Source organism: Bos taurus, chromosome X, assembly GCF_002263795.3.
Source record: "Bos taurus isolate L1 Dominette 01449 registration number 42190680 breed Hereford chromosome X, ARS-UCD2.0, whole genome shotgun sequence".
Classification (NCBI taxonomy): Eukaryota; Metazoa; Chordata; class Mammalia; order Artiodactyla; family Bovidae; genus Bos; species Bos taurus.
In genome coordinates this window covers 35,945,664-35,960,581 of record NC_037357.1, presented here as the reverse complement: position 1 = coordinate 35,960,581, position 14,918 = coordinate 35,945,664, and the positions used below count along the sequence as shown (strand labels likewise).

Sequence of the window (14,918 nt, the reverse complement as noted above, 5' to 3'; positions counted from 1 at the left end):
AATCGTGAAATAGTCTCTACAGAATCCCAATTCTGACTCGGTTTTTGGTGAGACCTGTGTGGCGGCAGTCTGCAAAGGTCCCCAGGTGATTCTCATGTGCAGCCACGTTTGGGAACCACAGCGTCTCCACAGTCTCCTTGCCAGGAGTCTGTCCTGCCTGTAGGCTTTTCTTGTGACTGCTTAGGATGTGATCTTTTGAGAACAGCACTCTGCTACAAGTCTGCTGAAAAGGCAGTGGGTTTTCTATTTTTTTTTAGGATGAAGTCTTCTTAGTGAAGCAGTCAGGATCTTTCCTGACTTCATATCTGTTTCTCTCCTTACATGTCTCTAGGTGGGTTCAAGTTCTAACCATGGCAAATGATGTCAGTTTCCAGATGATGCTGTGCTGTTTCACTTCTTCTGTCTGCTGGGTATTATGTCTGGGCTTCTTGCTTATCCTTCTCTGTTTGGCTGACTCCCTTTCCCTTGTGGTTCAGTGCAGATGCCTTAAAGGAACCTGCCCTGACTTGTAGCATATCGATTAGGGTACATCAGGGATGTTGTCTTTGAGTTGTCGCCCTGCCTGTCTCTCTTCCTGGATGTGACTACTGTATCCTGTTTATCTTTGTATACTTTAGCCCTCATGTAGTGCCTCACATATCGTACAGACTTGATAAACACATTTTGTTTGAATTAGCATACCTCCCGTGCAGTAAGAAATTAGGGTTACCTGCCCAGGATCCCTGGAGTGCCATGCCAGGGGGTGCAGACTTGTTGGAAAGGGCCAGATGGTAAATATGTTTAGCGTTGGGGGCCATACAGTTTCTGCTGTAGTTCCTCTGCCAGCATGGTGCAGAAGCAGATACTGGAAGATAAATGAATGAACATGGCCAGGTTTGGCCCGAGGGAGACCAGGCCAGCCATAGTTTGCTGACCTTTGATCTGTACCATGGCAGAAGCACAAAAGGAACTGGAAAAGGGTAGGGGCTGATCTAGTCCAGCTGGAATATCTTCTTTCCTGTGTGACTATGACCATAACAGTCTGTTCCTCAATCCCTTCAGTTCCTTGTGACTTTCGCAGACATCTGTCAGTCCTCTGTGACTTCTGTGCTTATTTTGTTTTCTTTTTGAGACCTGGGCTGGTCTCACCACCCTATACTAAACTTCTTTTTTTCATTCCTGTTAGGCACTAAACCTTTCTCTGAGTAGAGAAAGAGAGAAAATTCACCCTGGGCAGCAACTCCTGTTAAAATAGTTTAATGATGTAATTTGATTTTTTCAGAGTCCATGTCCTCATCTTGAATTCTCTGTCAGTTTGTACCATGCACATTCGATATGAAACTTCATGAGTTGAGCAACCTTATCTGTCTAGTTAATGTTGGCATGGAATATCTTTTTCCATCCATTTGTTTTTAGCCTTTTTGTGTACTAATATTTGAAAGTGTCTCTTATTGGCAGCCTGTAGTTTTTAAAAAAAATCTAGTCTGATAATCATTTGAATTGGACTGTTTAGTCCAAATACATTTACTGTAATTATATATATATAACATGCACACCAGACAGATCTATAGATATATATGTTATAACTGTCATATTTTTCCTTTCTATTTGACCTTCTTTTTTTTTCTTTGTCTCTCCTTCCTTGCCTTCTTTTGGATTCATCAGTATATTATTTCCCTGTGATCCTCCATTAATTAGATATAACATTTTTTACTCTTTTTGTAGTTATTATCCTACATATTGCAGTAGGCATTCTTGATTTGTTAGTCTAATACAAATTACTGTTCTTAATATTTCCCTGATAACAGTAGAACTTTGAACATTGAAATTTCGTTTACATCCTCCCACCTTTTGGATTACTATTTGCGTGGATTTTATTGATATGCTATTTAAGCCCCACATGACATTGTCATGCTGTTCTGTACAGTTAGCTGTATTTGTATTTACTCATATTTTACCCTTTACAGTGTTCTTCACTTTGTCATACCTGAGATTTTCCTTTCTCTTTTTAGCGTTTCTGGGCTGATAATGATCTCTCGGTTTTTTTGCACATGAAAATGTCACCCATTCTCTTTATGCTTGGTTGTTTCTGTTCCAAAGTCAGCTCTTGCCTTGTTGCTCCTTGGAAGGTTGAATTTATTTCTGTCTCTACTTTTCTTTTCTTTTTTGTGTTAAAGGTAACAATGATTTATTTGGCTGCACTGGGTCTTAGTTGTGGCATGCGGGATCTATAGTTGTGGCCCACTGGATGTTTTTCATTGTGGCATGTGGAATCTTTAGTTGCAGCATGTGAACTCTTAAGTTGCAGCATGTGATATCTAGTTCCGCAACCTGGGATTGAACCCAGGCCCCCTGCATTGGAAGTGCAGAGTCCTAGCCCCTGGACCACCAGGGAAACTCCCTGATTTTCTTTATTGTATCCTCTGTGCCTGCCAGATACTGTACGGTGGCTGGGGTTAGAAAATAACTAAAACATGTTGCTTGCCCTTAAGGAGCTTATGTTCTAGTAGTTGTTGTTCATTTGCTAAGTTGTGTCCAACTCTTTGTGATCCTGTGGACTGCAGAACGCCAGGCTCCTCTGTCCTCCACTACCTTCCAGCGTTGGCTCAAATTCATGTCTCTTGAAGCTCCAATACTTTGGCCACCTGATGCAAAAAGCTGACTCATTGGAAAAGACCCTGATGCTGGGAAAGACGGAAGGCGGGAGAAGGCGACGACAGAGGATGTGATGTTCTGGTAGTTCAGCTCAGTCATGTCCAACTCTTTGTGACCCCATGGACCGCAGCATGCTGGGCTTCCTTGTCCATCTCCCAGAGTTTACTCAAATTCATGTCCACTGAGTCGGTGATGCCATCCAACCATCTCATCCTCTGTCATCCCCTTCTCCTCCTGCCTTCCATCTTTCCCAGCATCAGGGTCTTTTCCAATGAGTCAGCTCTTTGCATCAGGTGGCCATTGTATTGGAGTTTCAGCTTCAGCATCAGTTCCTCCAATGAATATTCAGGACTGATTTCCTTTAGGATAGACTGGTTGGAGCTCCTTGTAGTCCAAGGGACTCTCAAGAGTCTTCTCAAACACCACAGTTCAAACGCATCCATTCTTCTTTGCTCAGCCTTCTTTATGGTCCAACTCTAGTAGAGGAGGAGATTGTCAACAAATAGAACACATGTAAGCTCTAGCAGATATGTGTGTGCAATAAGCGAAGTTGTGTGGGAGGGGAGAAGGACTCATTCTTTATAGGATGAGCAGGAAATTTAAAGTCTATGAAAGAGTCCATGAGGTGAAAAAAAAGGCATGAAAAGGAACCACAGGTGAAGCACAGTAGCCGCACATGCCTCAAGCCTGCTTTGCTGCATAGTATAGGGTCTATTACTTACTTCAAACGTCTCAGATTTCTCCCTCGTCCTTGCGGTGTCTGGCAATTCCATACTCACCTGTTCTCCTGAAACTCTTCAAACATTTCATTGTTCTGCTTTTGATCCCTCTGTCTCCCTGCCTCATTCCTCTTACTGTACCCCATCCTAAACCATGGGTGCACCCCAGGATTCACCCTTGACCTCTGTTCCCTGTCCTCAAATAATTCCTTGCCTTGATTTCCAGACTCTCACCTGAGTTCAGCTCATCTGAAAACGCTCTCATCTTCCCTCTCCTAGAGCCTTTCTAAGCTTAGATGTGCCTCCTCTGTTCTGAGTTTCAACCTTGACAGTTTCCTGGCCTGCATCACTTAGGCTACATAGGCTCCAAAATCTTGCAGATTCTTCTTAATGATTATCTAGTCTGTTTCTTCCATCTTGGACATACACACAGGCTGGTACTTCATGGTCAAGCGATCTGCAATAGTCTCCTTCCTTGGATGTCATCCTGCAGACCACGGCTTGCTACCCGAGACCTTGTATATTTCCACTCTAACATTTCTCAGCCTGTCTGCCATTCCACCTCGAGTTCTCGATTTCAATCAGTTGGCCAGTTTGTCTCCCAAACATCTTACTGACGTTGATTTGGCATCTATGGAAATTCTGTCTATCTGTGCACATACACACAACAATTAGGAGATAAGATACACTCGGCTGCCTTTTCTGGAAAGCTTTCTTTTTTTTTTTTTCAATATAAGTGACTCATTTTCTCTGCACTTCTGTAGCATTTATTTACTGCATTATTTTAATGTAGTTTCACGTATGATTCTTGCTGTGCAACCACATGTTAGGTGGTCGGCACTCAGCCTTGTATTTTTGCACATAGTTGGAAATCAAATGATTATTACTTGATTGTTGCCAAAGTCCTCCCTTGGTATAAATCTCACATTTTGTTTGGAAATGTATATATTGAGTTTGGATGTATTTGAAACATTCCATCATGCATGAGAAAAATCCCAGTTTTCTAAGATGGCTACTTTTTGACCTGATAGTGTAATACGATGTGTCCACTAATTGCAGGAGGAGATAATTATTGGAGAGAGACAGAAGTAAACATTTCTGTGGATTTTCCTGTAGGTTGACACCGTCAGAATTGTTCACATTCATTCTGTCATCATCCTGCGTCGTTCCGATAAGAGGAAGGATCGTGTGGAAATTTCTCCAGAGCAGCTGTCTGCGGCTTCAACAGAGGCAGAGATATCCTTACTGGTCGATAAGAAGCGTTTATGTGCTCTTAGGCTTCCAGGTTCCTCTGTTTGCTCCTTTTCTGCCTGGTGACTGTTTCCCAGTTCTCATATTTACCCCTTAGATCCAGTTGCTTGGTTAAGTGATCAGATGGGGCATTTGCTTCCCACAATTCTGGATTCCACAGGTCAACCATAACAAATCAAATTTGCATCAGTGGTTTTAATAATTTATCATTCCTTTGGAATAAGTTAATCTTCTAGTCAATTGAAAAGTAACTTTGAAAACTAGAAAACATGCATGGTAGAAACTTTTAAAAGGTACAATAGTGTATAAAAAATAAGTATTTCTCTCCAGTTTCCATGCCCCAGTTCCCCAACCATTCCTCCCTGGGCATAACCAGGACTATCACATCTTCATGTGTCTTTATGGTTGAATTCTTTGCATACAGAAACATATAAGAATGTTTTCTTTTTTTACAAAGTTTTGAATACATATGGTAGCTGTAACGATACATAACAGTATACCTAGAGAATTGTCCACCAATATAGAGAGATACCTCACTCTTAAGCCTGCATAACATAGCCCTGGATGGTTGAGCTGACCTCATGCAGATGTTGAGGTTATTTTCAGTCTTTTACTGATGGTGCTGCAGTAGAAGCATGGAGCCCTAACCACCAGACCACCAGGGAATTCCTTAAAAAGTCATCTTAGACTTAGTTGTGTAGAAAGGCCTGTTGGGTTTCAATGTAAGACATTTGCAGGAAAATGAACCAGCAACAGAAGGGGACAGCTTTTTCTTTTCAGCTGAGTTCTTATCTCAAGTTAGAGCCTCAGATAGTTACAGCACGTGGGCTTAGTTGCTCAATGGCATGTGTGATCTTCCCGGATCAGGGATCGATTCTGTGTCTCCTGCACTGGCAGCCAGATTCTTCACCACTGAGCCACCAGGGAAGCCCCCACATGACTTTTTCAAAATTTTGCACTTCTTAAGAGAATGAGGATAGATTGGACCAGAGAGAGAATAGAGGATTACTTAAGTTAATCATGTGACATCCAAATACTAGCTAAACTGGATTAAGAGGTTATAACTGTATCCAAGAATGGAAACCAAATGAATTCTGCTTTTTTTTTTTTTTAAAAAAAGAAACACCTTTGTCTTTAGATGGAAAGTGTGGGAAATTTTGGTATTGACCTTTGACCTTTTTAGACTTGTTGACATTAAATTGTAACGGGTTTATTTGAAACTTTAAGATGCTCTCTGAGCCCTTATTAGCATCATGGATTCTGTTTCCACAAGTTGAAAATACCTTGACAGACACACAGGTTGGCTGAACTGACAGGTCGTCCCATGAGAGTTGTGGGTTGGTATCACTCCCATCCCCATATAACTGTTTGGCCTTCACATGTTGGTAAGTATTTTGGGGTTGCAGTGTTTATTGTTTTTAGAAATGAATATCATTTTTCCTTCTCCGCTACATGGCGTATGGTTTCTCCAGGGGATCTTCCCGACCCAGGGATCAAACCCTGGTCTCCAGCATTGCAGGCAGACTCTTTATCATCTGAGCTACCAGGGAAGTCCTCTCTTTAAGCAGATGTCCTTATTTTCATTTTGCGGTTTTAAAAGCACTGACTTATGTCATATCAATTTGTTGTTCACAGAGATAAAATTTCAGTGCTCCATTTTGACACTGTTCAGGAAATCAGGACTAAAACCTGACAACTGGCTGATATCCAAATAGAATCTTATCACTAATAATAAATAAACCGTAACCGAAAATTGCTGATTGTGCCTGTCTAGTACACTCCCATTCGGAAGAATCAAAGATGTGAAGGGGGACATTTACAAACTTGATGTTTACCTTTTCTCTTTGACATATATATATCATCCTAGCTCTTGGTGCTCTGAACCTACCTTCTCACCCCTCTAATTAGTATAATTTAACAAAATCGTTTTCTCTCCTTTGATTTTTATCCCTTTTCTCTAATCATGGTCATCTTTTGTCTGTACCTGACTCTTTGGAAAGACGTAGAATAACTTAACTTGTAGAAATGAATGTTTTCTCCTCTACCCCATGAGTTAGAGGTCTCCCCCTTCACGTCAGTGAGGAGTAAGCAGATCTGAGGTTTGAACCAGATCTGTCTCCTAGGTCTGTGGTCTTTCCACTGTGAGGTTCTTGTCCTAGCCATAGTCATCAGTGGATTAGAACACTTCTATGTTCATCTACCCTGTGACATGAATTACCCCAAATTAGGAGTCGTGGTTCTTCATGTGGTGAAGGCTACCTCTCAGTCACCTGGAAGAGCTTTTCTAAAATGAACCTGCTCTAAATTTATCTTTCCTCACCCTGTTTGTTATTGCCACAATCCCAGGGAATGGATCGAAACACTTTGTTTGATGGAAGAGAAAAACTTGGAAGCTGGAACCTGTGGCAACAAGAATAGTGGTATTTTTAACTTTGATTTTGACATAATTTGAGACTTGAAGTTGATAAAATAGTACACAGAATTCCTGAATACTCTTCCCCAAGATTTGCCAAATGTTAACATTTTGAAACATTAGCTGTATCATTGTCTACATACATGTATGTATATGCATGTGTGTGTGAGAGTAAGTTGCAGACCCTAATCCCCCTTTACCCCTAAGTACTCTTTTGGTATGACTCTCTTAAATACAAAGAATTCTCTTATATAGTCACAGTGTGCATTTATCAAAATTGATAAATTAATATTGATATCCTACAATTACTGAAATTACTGACATCGTTCAAATTTTTTCATTGGCTCATCGAACTGAGCACCTGGAATTCGCTGCATGCTGGCAACTGTTATAGTATTTGCAACTATTTACGTTGTATTAGGCATTATATTAGAAGGAAATGGCAACCCACTCCAGTATTCTTGCCTAGAGAATCCCAGGGAGAAAGAAGCCTGGTGAGCTGCCATCTGTGCAGTTGCACAGAGTCGGACACGACTGAAGCGACTTAGCAACAGCAGCAGCAGCAGCAGGTATTATATTAATAATAGATGATTTAAAGTATATGGGAGAATGTGCCTAGGATATATGCAAATATTGCACCATTTTATTGAAGAGACTTGAGCCTCTGCAGATTTTGGTATCTGCCCTGGGAGTTGAGTGTCCTGAAACAAATCCCCTGCAGATACTGAGGGAAGACTCTATATGGCATTTTTGTCCCATGCTTATTACAATACCAAAAAAAGATGCCACAGTATTCCTCAGTAAAACTCTTTTAAGGACAAAGAGAGAGTACAACTGAATATCTAAAGTTATAGGGCAGACACTATTTGAATGATTAACAAGAAAAATCCATTAGGTCTCTCAACTGCTATCTCAAGAGAGTTTGTATGGTCGGACTGTGAGTAGAACTAAAGAAAAAATCATTTCCCAGCTAAACTGCTGTATACAGCTTATCTCCAAACAGCCATTTCAGAATCGAGTCAAACAGTCGCCCTATATTAGCAGGCCTTGGAAAAAAAATGAGTGATGAATTTTTAAAAAGATTGATTTAAAGTATGTACAGTACATACATTTCAGAGGGAAAGAATCCCTAGCTATGTTAATGAATGCAAAGAGTAAATGACATTTTTTTTTTCCATTCAAGAAAAGGAAGGGAGAGAGAAGGCTGTGAGAATGGGGTGTGTATGTGTGTAACAAGAATTGTAATGCTGTCACCCCTACTCCTCACCCCACTGTAGTCTGGCTTCTAGCCTATTACTGTTGAGGTGGATAGTGCCAAAGTCACCAGAGACATCCAAGTTGAAAATCTTGGAAACATTCTAAGTCTCCATATTATGTAGCATGTGACTCTACAACCACTCTCTACTTCTTGAAACACTTTTCAGATAATCATGAGGGCTGCGTGGCTCTTAAGGGAATAAACTAAGCTCACTGGGAGCTGAAAGGCCTCCTCCCAGACAAGACAGCTACTAAGTAGCAGAGTCAGTATCTGAACAGAGGTTTCTGTGAATTGGGGGCCTCAGATTCCCCAGGGTCTGCTTTGTGTGAAGTGGGAATGCTATTTATGAAAACAGGAAATGGAAAAGGAAGCTTAAGTTTGGTGGTTAGGAAAGAGACAGTTGAGTTACATCATACCAGTGCAACTAACTTACCCAAATTTTACCTAAAGGGCATGGTTTCCAAAGGGCTTCCCTGGTGGCTCAGATGACAAAGAATCTGCCTGCTATGCAGAAGACCTGGGTTCAATCCCTGGGTTGGGAAGATTCCCCTGGAGAAGGGAAAGGCTACCCACTCCAGTATTCTGGCCTGGAGAATTCCATGAACTGTATAGTGCATGGGATCGCAAAGAGTCAGACACGACTGAGTGACTTTCACTTACTCATGGTTTCTAAAAGAAAAAGAGAAGCAGCTGAAATAGCACAGCCTATATCGTAAATCGCATGAGACTTGGCACTGTTTTTAAGTCACTCTTACATTCGATTTCCTGTCTCTGGAAGTGCATAGTAAGAGGAGAAATGTGACTGTAGGTATGTTCTTAATTTTGATACCTGCTCAGTCGTTTTGTAAGAAATGAAGCACTGTTAGAGTGATGTCATTGTTAGTTAATTTATCACCAGAGTTGCTGGATCCCATCAACCTCCCATGACAAACATAGGCTGTGGTTTTAATTAAGCAGTTTTCTATAACCAGTCAATTAAAACATTTACATTTTCCTAAACAAACATTCTCTTCTAGAAATTACAAGTCAATACTCCTCAGAATCATCAACAAACAATTTTTTTTTTGGATATTACATTTCCATGCTCCTCTTAGCAAACCGACTAAGATGGAAACTCTGTTAGGACAAGAGCCAGAATAAGTGAAGGCGGAACCAAAATTTGGGATGGCTAACTCAGGGTTCGTATTCTAAAGACAAATTGTGCATATCATCTCTCATCTTCTGTCATTTACTCTCAACTTGCCTGAAACAGAGACCACAGGCCCCAGAATAAAGGTTTTTAAGAGAATGAGAGATTATGTATGCAATTGTTTCACACCAGGAAATGGGAAGTGGCATTCTATTGTGCCTTGAGACCATCTGATGCTAAAAGAAAAACTGGACAACACAGTTGCAGGAAGTTCTCTTAGACTGCCATCCTTTAGACTAAAGTGTATCTTTTGGGTTCGGCCTTTCGGTTGTAATTGACAAGGAATTAAGGTATCTGATGAAAAGACGTACATCAAGGTAAAGGGTGAAGAGTTTTTATGTTTCAAGGTGCATGATTAGACCTCATGGAGAAGGTAACGGGATCTAAAACCTGCAGGAAGTAAGAATGGGCCTTGCAAATATCTTGGGGAAGAGCATTCCAGGCAGAGAGGAATAGTCACTGCAAAGGCCCCGAGGATGAGCATGGCTGGAGTATGTGATGAAAAGCAGGAACGCCAATGTGGTTGGAGCTCAGTGATAGAGGGGGACACTGGTGGGAAGTGAGGCCGGGGAGGTAATAGGGGGGACCCTGTGAAAGGGTGCTGCCATGAGCCGTGACTGATGCCAGGATGTGTGGCCCCCAGACCAGAGGAAATCGATCCAGGGCCAGTGATGAGGCTTGATCACTCAGAGCTTTTTGTGTATAATACAGTGTTATTAAAGTCTAAAAGAGATGGAGAAAGCTTCTGATGCAGACATCAGAAGGGGGCAGAAAGAGTGCCTCCTTGCTACTTTTTAGCAAGGAATTATGTATCTATTTTCCATTAGTCATTTATGGATGTGAGAGTTGGACTATAAAGAAAACTGAGCGCTGAAGAATTGATGCTTTTGAACTGTGTTGTTGGAGAAGACTCTTGAGAGTCTCTTGGACTGCAAGGAGATCCAACCAGTCCATCCTAAAGGAGATCAGTCCTGAATGTTCGTTGGAAGGACTGATGCTGAAGCTGAAATGCCAATACTTTGGCCACCTGATGCGAAGAACTGACTCATTGGAAAAGACCCTGATACTGGGAAAGATTGAGGGCAGGAGGAGAAGGCGACGACAGAGGATGAGATAGTTGGATGGCATCACCAACTCAATGGACACGAGTTTGGGTAAACTCCGGGAGTTGGTGATGGACAGGGAGGTCTGGTGTGCTGTGGTTCATGGGTCGCAAAGAGTCCAACACAACTGAGCGACTGAATGGAACTGAACTATATACCTATGAGCAAGTTGCTAATCAGAGAAAGGAAACCAAAACAGAGCGGCACCAGGCACCTCACCCACAACATGCATCTTGAGATCGCACTGGCAAAGGGTGATTCATCCCCGGGCCATAAAACAATTGCCAAAAATCTTGAAGACAGGCAAATGTCCAAGCAAATACATAGTTCCTTACGATAGCTTCAGAAAGACACTTCCATGAGAAAAATGCATTGCTGAGCTCAAGGTTTGAGATGGAGTTAAGTTCACGCAGAACCAGGTGTTGCCATGACAACGCAGGATGAGAAGTTTGTTTCCTCCTGCCATTTGAGGACCTCTGGCCTCCGTACTGAGGCCGTGAACACTCTCCCTTGGAAGGATGGAGTTGCTGCTGATTGAGAAGGGGATGCATTTGGAATAGCAGATCCTGTGGAGGAAATCCAGTCTGTGCTTTCAGACATGTTGAGTTGCAAATAATGTGGTAGGCAAGTGATGCTCACCTAGTCTGGCTTTTGGCTCATAGATCATCTATGTCAGGAGTTCCCTTTTTACTTAGGAAGATGGTAGGTAGAAGTCCTGATCCAGATAAAAAGGTATAAATGAAAGTATCTTTAAGAACATCTGAGCCTCAGTGGTGGCTCAGAGGTTAAAGCGTCTGCGTGCAATGCGGGAGACCTGGGTTCGATCCCTGGGTCGGGAAGATCCCCTGGAGAAGAAAATGGCAACCCACTCTAGTATTCTTGCCTGGAGAATCCCATGGACAGAGGAACCTGGCAGGCTACAGTCCATGGGATCGCACAGAGTTGGACATGATTGAGCAACTTCACTTTCACTTTCTTTAAGGACATCTAAAACAAGGTAAATGGGCATAAGGCACCAGATGAAACCATGCTCTCTGCACCATTTTATTGGATCTTTTGTATCTATAAATAGTGGTCTGAAGGCTTCAGACCTTTTATCTTGGCCTCTGTTCAGTGTTTGGTAATTTTTAATCCTTTCAAACGTTATTTGGTGTTTATGATTTCCTTTTCAAAAATTACATAACCATTTAGTGAGATTTTGTTTCTGTTCCCTGGAATGTAGTGTTTAATTCTACTGTAGTCACTTTTTAGAAAAAAAACTTTTTTATTTTGTATTGAAGTTTAGGCGATTAACATACAATGGTGTGATAGTTTCAGGTGGACTGCAAAGGGACTCAGCCATACATATACATGTATCCATTCTCCCTCAAAGTCCCCTCCCATCCAGGCTGCCACATGACATGGAGCAGATCCATGTGCTATACAGTAGGTCCTTGTTGGTTATCCATTTTAAATACAGCAGTGTGGACATGGCCATCCCAAAGTCCTTAACTATCCCTTCCCCTGTCCTTTGCCCTGGCAGCCATAAGTTTGTTCTCTAAGTCTGTGAGTCTGTTTCTTTCTTTCTTTTTTTTTTTTTTAACTTTTTATTTTGTATTGGGGTATAGCTGATTATACCATCAGTTTATTTCAGTCGCTCAGTTGTGTCAGACTGTTTGCGACCCCATGGACTGCAGCACGCCGGGCCTCCCTGTCCTTCACCAACTACTGGAGGTTACTCGAACTTGTGTCCATTGAGTCAGTGATGCCATCCAACCATCTCATCCTCTGTCGTCCCCTTCTCTTCCCGCCTTCAATCTTTCTCAGCATCAGTGTCTTTTCAAATGAGTCAGCTCTTTGCATCAGGTGGCCAAAGTATTGGAATTTCAGCTTCAGCATCAGTCCTTCCAGTGAATATTCAGGACTGATTTCCTTGAGGATGGACTGGTTGAATCTCCTTGCAGTCCAAGGGACTCTCAAGAGTCTTCTCCAACACCACAGTTCAGAAGCATCAATTCTTTGGTGCTCAGCTTTCTTTATGGTCCAACTCTCACATCTATACATGACTGCTGGAAAAACCATAGCCTTGACTAGACGGACCTTTGTTGGCAAAGTAATGTCTCTGCTTTTTAATATGCTCTCTAGGTTGGTCATAGCTTTCCTTCCAAGGAGTAAGTGTATTTTAACTTCATGGGTGCAGTCACCATCTGCAGTGATTTTGGAGCCCCAAAAAATAGTCTGTCACTGTTTCCACTGTTTCTCCATCTATTTGCCGTGAAGTGATGGGACCAGATGCCATGATCTTCGTTTTCTGAATGTTGAGCTTTAAGCCAACTTTTCCACTCTCCTCTTTCACTTTCATCAAGAGGCTCTTTGGTTCTTCACTTTCTGCCATAAGGGCAGTGTCATCTGCATATCTGAGGTTATTGGTATTTCTCCCGGCAGTCTTGATTCCAGGTTGTGCTTTCTCTATCCCAGCGTTTCTTATGATGTACTCTGCATATAAGTTAAATAAGCAGGGTGACAATATACAGCCTTGGCGTACTCATTTCCCGATTTGGAACCATATACCAATTTGGAACCATTATACCATAGGCTGATAATATAGCTGATCATACCATATGGGAAGACTATAGCCTTGACGATATGGACCTTTGTCAGCAGAATAATGTCTCTGCTTTTCAACACACTGTCTAGGTTTGTCATAGCCTTCCTGCCAAGAAACAGGTGTCTTTGATTTCATGGCTGCAGTCACCATCCCCTTCTGTTTGCCATGCAGTAATGGGGCTGGAGAAGGCAATGGCAACCCACTCCAGTACTCTTTCCTGGAAAATCCCATGGATGGAGGAGCCTGGTAGTCTGCAGTCCATGGGGTCGCTAAGAGTCGGACATGACTGAAGCAATTTAGCAGTAGCAGCAGCAATGGGGCTGGATGCCATGATCTTAGTTTAATATTTAGTTTTAAGTCAACTCTTTCACTCTCCTTTCACCCTCATCAAGGGGCCCTTTAGTTCCTCTTTGGTTTCTACCATTAGAGTGGTATCATCCACATATCTGAGGTTGGTAATGTTTCTCCTGCCTGTCTTGATTCCAGCTTGTAACTCATCCAGCCTGGCATTTCTTATGATGTGCTCAGTATATAGGTTAAACAAACAGGGTGACAGCAGACAGCCCTGTCGTACTTCCTTCTCAATCTTGAACCAGTCAGTTGTCCCATACAGGGTTCTAAATGTTGCTTCTTGACCCTCATACGGGTTTCTCGGGAGACAGGTAAGATGGTCTAGTATTCCCATCTCTCTAAGAGCCTTCCACAGTTTATTATGATTCACACAGTCAAAGGCTTTGGTGTAGTTGATGAAACAGAGGTAGATGTTTTTTTGGAATTCCCTTGCTTTCTTTATGATCCAGCGAATGCTGGCAATTTGATCTCTGGTTCCTCTGCCTTTTCTAAATCCAGCTTGAACACCTGGAAATTCATGGTTCACATTGTTGAAGCCTAGCATGCAAGATTTTAAGCATGACCTTACTAGCGTGGGAGATGAGTGTAGTTGTCCGATGGTTAGCATATTCTTTAGTATTGCCCTTCTTGGGAATTGGTATGGTGACTGATGCTGAAGTTGAAACTCCAGTATTTTGGTCACCTGATGCGAACAGCTGACTCATTGGAAAAGTCCCTGAGGCTGGGAAAGATTAATGAGATGGCTGGATGGCATTGCCGACACAATGGACATGAACTTGGGCAAACTTCGGGAGGTGGTGAGGGACAGAGAGCTTGGCATGCTTCAGTCAGTGGAGTTGCAAAGAGTCAGACATGACTGGGTGACTGAACAACAGCAACAGTAGCTGATTCACAATGTTGTGACAACTTCAGGTAGACAGCAGAGGGACTCAGCCATCCATATACATGTATCCATTCTCCCCCAAAGTCTCCTCCCATCCAGGCTGCCACAGAACACTGAACAGAGTTCTCTGTGCTATAGAGTAGGTCTTTGTTGGTTATCTATTTAAAATATAGCAGTCACTTCTATACAATGGTTTCCTAGGTAATAGTTCGACACTGCCATTCTTTAATATCAGGTCTAATATATTCACTTCTTTAGAAGCTGTCCATGAAAAATTTATTCTCAGAAATCTTTTTTGTCTCCTTTCCTTTTTATTTTCTTTTGGAGTCCTCTTACAAGAAATTATCAAGTGTTTTGGGGCTAACAGTTTTCCGTCTTCTTTCTACACTCCATTTCATAGCAGGGCTAGTCATGGGCTAGGCAGCCTAGAATCATTAGTACATTTTATTATTTAATTGCTGACTCCCATAGTATTTCCCTAACAAACGAAAAAGTTTTTACTTTGACAAGAGTATTGTCATTCCAGTATA

General features: G+C 41.9%; 1 protein-coding gene across 2 annotated transcripts in view; it reads left to right on the top strand.

Annotated features, from left to right (window-relative positions):
* BRCC3 (BRCA1/BRCA2-containing complex subunit 3) overlaps positions 1 to 14,918 on the top strand; it is a 78,454-nt gene that overhangs the window by 3,575 nt on the left and 59,961 nt on the right. For both annotated transcript variants that reach the window (NM_001075790.2, NM_001435443.1), the window contains exons 4-5: positions 4,470 to 4,589; positions 5,902 to 5,989. In NM_001075790.2, coding sequence (NP_001069258.1) covers positions 4,470 to 4,589; positions 5,902 to 5,989 — 208 coding nt within the window. The remainder of the gene's footprint in view (positions 1 to 4,469; positions 4,590 to 5,901; positions 5,990 to 14,918) is intronic.